The 5,387-nt window shown below is 42.1% G+C and overlaps 1 protein-coding gene across 1 annotated transcript in view; it reads right to left on the bottom strand.

Moving 5' to 3' along the window:
- The window catches only part of aldh1l1 (aldehyde dehydrogenase 1 family, member L1), a 35,989-nt gene that overhangs the window by 1,055 nt on the left and 29,547 nt on the right, over positions 1 to 5,387 (bottom strand). The window contains exons 20-22 of the mRNA XM_014021592.1: positions 1,685 to 1,850; positions 1,457 to 1,562; positions 825 to 1,024 (exon numbers count right to left, since the gene is read on the bottom strand). Coding sequence (XP_013877046.1) covers positions 825 to 1,024; positions 1,457 to 1,562; positions 1,685 to 1,850 — 472 coding nt within the window. The remainder of the gene's footprint in view (positions 1 to 824; positions 1,025 to 1,456; positions 1,563 to 1,684; positions 1,851 to 5,387) is intronic.

The following is a 5,387-nucleotide window of genomic DNA, read 5'->3' as shown; positions in this document are numbered from 1 at the left end:
CCCCCCACCCTTTGTCATGTTGACAATAGGCTATTCTATTTGAAATGGAATTATAATTTTCAATGTAATAATGTAGATTAACAATATAATTTAAATTGGTTGTTAATGATGTTTAACACTACAATAAAAATCTCAAGATCTCGAACTACAAATCAGCTTAAATGACGCATTAATTGTAATGGCAAGACATTTTTTTGAAGCCATTTTCATATGAGACTTTTTCTTCTTTTTTAAGTGAATCATGTGAACCCCTTCAGCTGTTTACATGTGACCATGTGTGTCATTTTCGCCACAGCAGAACAGTTGTCGTACTGGTTGGAAGGTGGTTATTTAATTTAATTGAATGTATTGATATTTACATCACCTGTGGGTGAGCCGTACAGTCACTAACTGTAGCAACCCACAGGAGACACGGCATTAACACTAACTGCAGATGTTAATGCTTTAGCCTGCTTGCTGCACTTTTAGTCAACTTTAGGTCCAACAGTATAGATGTTTGTCATTTTAGTTTTAACAAAACCCAATACACCATACATGACTTATCAAAAGATGAATAATGAAGATGTGATAAAACTAATAAAGTATGAAAACTGAAAACCTGAAGTTCTATTTCGTATAGGCTTCGCCCTTTAAGGCTATCGCTAGTGGGTTTATCCCCCACGCTTATACTCATAGAATCTGGGGGTACAATGTGTAACCAACGTTACTTTGATTTCTACTCTTAGGAGCTTAGACCAGTTTGAATAAGAAGCATGATGTTAATATTTGATGCATCTTTTTTAGAGTTTACATTATTTGTAATGCAGTTGAAATGTTTGGCTCACCCAGGTCTTTGCCAAATCCAGACTGCTTGAAGCCTCCGAAAGGTGAAGCCACATCCGTTTTGTTGTAGGTGTTAACAAACACAGTACCAGCGTCGAGCCTGTCACTCACATACAGAGCTTTGCTGATGTCTCGTGTGAAAACACCAGATGCCAGCCCATACTCTGTAGCATTGGCTCTCCTCAATACATCATCCAGGTCACTGAAGGAAGTTAGAAACCAGACCAGAGCACATTAAAGAACAGAAAGAAGCCTTTTTAGCCTAATAATTGAAAACGTATGAAATAAGAAATATGAAACAAATAAAATAAAATACATACAAAGCAGAACACAGCTAAATGTATCAAAATTATGTCTATGCAACATTAGAATTTTCTGAGACAATGAATTTTGGTTTTTCTTTTTTTTCCAGTAAGAGGTTTTTATTTAATAGAATTTTTGGACAAAAAAATCCCAATATATCACAATATATCACCTTGCTTACAGTATCACAATATATCGGGATATATCGTATCGTGACCCCTCTGTCATGATATGTATCATATCGCCAAATTCTTGCCAATACACAGCCCCACTCTTGAGGACGTAGTAATGTGAGATGTTACATATCCAAAGCACCTTTGGTTCAGCTTACCCACTCATAAACTTGGAAATGATCATAACTGGGCCGAATGACTCTTCTTTGGCAATGTACATGTGGTCTTGGACATCAGTAAAAACAGTGGGTTCAAAGAAGAAACCTGGAGACAAATGTACAACAAAACAGATTCCTGTGAGAAATCACCAAGAACCAGTTCACAGCATCCGTCATACTTGAAGGTTCCCCCTGAGTGGCTGAAGGTTCAGGTTTCTGCTGCCTCACCTGGACGCTGCACCTGTTTGCCACCACAGACTAGAGTGGCTCCTTCTTTTACACCAATCTGACAATACTCCACCAGTTTGTCCAAGTGGGCTTTGTGATTCTGGGGCCCATGGTCTGTGGAGCGGTCCAATGGATCACCAATCTTCATCTTTTTGACCTCCTCAACCTAAGATAAAAAGAATTTAAAGGAACTGTAAATAAACTGTATATATCAAGACATTTCATAGGTCATATTTTCCATCTGGAGACATGATCTGCATTTTAAAACCAGTTTGTCTTGTCCAGTCTCTTTCACAGCCAGCTCAACACTGGCCACTGAAGAAAATGGATGTGATTTAAAAAAGCTATCATAGGCTGTGTCCAAAACGACAGGCCGGGTCCTCCGGAGGACCCAGACTACCCGGTCGAGGTGGGCCGGGTCCTTGGTAGACCGGGAAGACCAGAAAAAAAGAGGCTGTGAATTTGGATGGTCTAGCCTCCCGTCCTTACCTCGGCGTACGTGCTGTCACCTAGCAACTGTGACGATGCTAAACAAGCAAACTTAAATCAAAATTAGAAAAATATCAGTATATTAGCATTATTAATATCACAAAACTATAAAATTAACTTAAAGGTAACATTTGAGGAACTAAGTGACCCGCCGTAGGTGCATGTTTATTTTGCATTTTTCTTATGACAAAAATAATATTTAAAAACATGTCTATACAAATGATAAAAGAATTAGAATTACAACCGCTAAAAAATGTTAATTTTTATATCGCCATATTTTTATTTAAAACGTATTCTCTTCTCTCACTTCGTCCGTCATTACTAGCATAAAAAAAGCTCAGGTCGGGCCGCAATGCATTATGGGATACGCTGGGCCGGGAAGGATCCATCAGACCAGTCCTTCGATTCGGGCCAAAGGAAGGACGCATTTGTCGGCCGCATCGGAGGAGTCTTTAGTTTTGGACGGCCTTCGTCGCGGCGCTGTGACGTATGCGGCCAACAAATTCGGCCTTCGAAGGACCTGACCTGCTGTTTTGGACACAGCCATTGATGAACCTAGCAGAGCGAGTTATAGCTCTCTGATCGTTATAATATGCTTTGTTCCATCAATGTTTCTATACAATGATGAGATTTGTGCTCTGCACTTGAGTCATTATGTGAGATACAGTGGGCAGCTGTTTAAGCACCCAGGGAGCAGTTAGGTAGGTTAGCAGTTAATACAGTAGGTGTCTTACTGTACATACTGTGAGAGGCTTACAGTAGCTAAATTATAACACTCAGAGGCCAAAGTTCTGGATACTCTGGGTGCAAATAAAGTTCAGTCCATTCTCCCTGGGACCACATATATCTAAAGAACAGGAGCTGCCACAGCTGTTAGCTCAGAAACTGGGACATCTCCAGGTCATTGCTGGCATCAGTGGAGAGCTCATGATCAGTGTGAGGTGGTTTTCCTTTGCTCTGGACAAAGTAGGGTCTATCAGAGCTAAAAAGAGAAATGTATACAGGAAAACAAGAGGTCAAATGTGTGTCAGTGCAGTCATGGCAAGAGGTGCATCTACATCGAGCTTTGAAAAACAAACTGAGTACTGCACATTCACACTGTGCAAACTAATTCACTGTTGTCCAACCAAAGTAGTTTCACACCTAATCCAAGGCGACTAGATGACCCAGGGCATCATATCTCCCACAAAGTACAGAGCACCTGGATGGTGAGTCGCTCTGAAGGACAGGAGACATGAGCAGCTCCATAGAATCAGATCAAATGCCAAAATGTATAACCAACAAGAACACAGCCAACATTTGACAAACAAGTCACTATCCTCTGATTGTCAATCCTCACAAATATAATGTTCTCTGAAAACCGGGAGGAAGTCTTTCAGGGTGAGAAGCACCGTCAGGAGGTCCAGATCATTTATGTGGGACTACAGGAGGTTTCAGTTTCTAATGTCTCAATGGCACTTGGTCAGTTGGAGATGGAAGTCTCTCATGTGCAGACCAACTGGTACTACCGGGATGGTAGAGGTTATCACTCCCAGGAGCAGAGGACACAGGCTGTAAGGAACAGATTGGTGTAGGTAGAAAAATGTGTGGCAGATTTTCTGTATCCACAGTGAAGAACACATAGTCTAGATCCAGTCCCAGGAAAACCACGTTCTTTACGTAGTATGAGACCTTGGGGTGGCTGTGGTGTAGTGGTAGAGCAGCCGGCTTTGGGACCCGCAAGTCACAGGTTTGACTCCCCGCCATGCCCACACGCCGTTGTGTCCTTGGGTAAGATACTTAACCCCAATGCCTCTGATGTGTCCCATCAGTGTATGACTGTGATTGGCACTGATTAGTCACCATAGATGAATGTACATGTTAGCTTTGTAGAGACCTAATAGAGTGCTGTGTGGATGGGTAAATGAGGACACAGACTGTAGTGTGAAGCACTTTGAGTGTCCTGGTTGGGTAGAAAGGTGCTAATACAAGTGCAGTCCATTTACTCTTTTTGTGGTCTTTGAGATTCTGTCCATGAAAACATCAGTTAGTGATGAGGAGACCCCTGCACAGGAAATGGGTTTGACTTGGTGCTGAGAACATGACACAGCTTCCAGGGACTGAAGATGCCCTGTTACCCCATATTCTCTCAGCACATCACAGCTGGAGAGGTAAACTCCACTGACCCCCTTTAGATTCAGGTAGAGCAAGTCCTGTTCCCTTAGTGTTTGGAGACCAAAACTATTTTTGGAGTAGTCAGTCTGACTCGGTTCAGTGGGTATGATATGTCCTCCCTGGCCTAGGATTAAATAAAGTCAGATAAGTGAGAGGAGTCGCAACAAACTAGATCTGCTTGTATTACAGGATTCACCCAGACCTACTTTTCTGCTAATGCTGATAATACAAAACCTTGACATTGAATACTCACTGGTTACAAATCATGTCTTATAGTGCCACCTAGTGGTTGAGCAGGGTTGTTGCATGTAATCAATACTTGAAGCACTTCACTGTTAGTGAAAAGGATTCAGAAGCCACAGGAAAAAAAACATGATTTTTTTTTTGTGTGACTAATAGGTCAGATAGAGCCTGCTGTCCCAAATACCAAGAGTCCTTGTCCTCCGTTTGGAGAGGTGTGCAGCAGTGAGGAGTCAAGGAAAAGCCCACTCCTCAGCCAGGCAGGCATTGATGGTGCACCAGGACCATCCAGCTGTCTAACTGGAGTTAAGAGCAGGCCGTCAGACCACTCGTTTTCTTCCAGCCCTGCTGAACATCAGCCTGAATCTGCTGTCTGAGCAAGGTGACTGGGAGGGGCATGGTTATTTCTGTTTGAAGATTTTAACATGAGGAGATACTAAAGCTAATTTAAAACAAGCTTCAAAGTGAGAAGAGTTATTTGAATGAGTGTGTACACAAACTGTAGATGCTGCTGCTGCTCAGCACTGAAGTAATGAGTCCGATGCTTTTAAAGGGGCAATATCATGTAAAATCAACTTTTTTGAGTTTTATATCATGTTATAATTTTACAATCTCATAAAAAAAACATCCCAAACCCTTGCTCTGACTCATTCATGCATGTTTGAGAAATCCTGCAGCGTTTTTAGGAAACCAATTTGGAGGAGCAAAACGACAGGTGGGGACCAGAAACACCTTTTGGTACCAGGAACACCCCTGGGACGTGTCTTTAAGCCGGACTTCCTCATGGCAGAGCGCACCCCCACCCCACACACCCCGCCCA

Source organism: Austrofundulus limnaeus, unplaced genomic scaffold, assembly GCF_001266775.1.
Source record: "Austrofundulus limnaeus strain Quisiro unplaced genomic scaffold, Austrofundulus_limnaeus-1.0 Scaffold298, whole genome shotgun sequence".
In the NCBI taxonomy this organism is placed as follows: Eukaryota; Metazoa; Chordata; class Actinopteri; order Cyprinodontiformes; family Rivulidae; genus Austrofundulus; species Austrofundulus limnaeus.
Note: the sequence above shows the minus strand (reverse complement) of the source record. Positions and strands in the feature narration are given on the sequence as shown.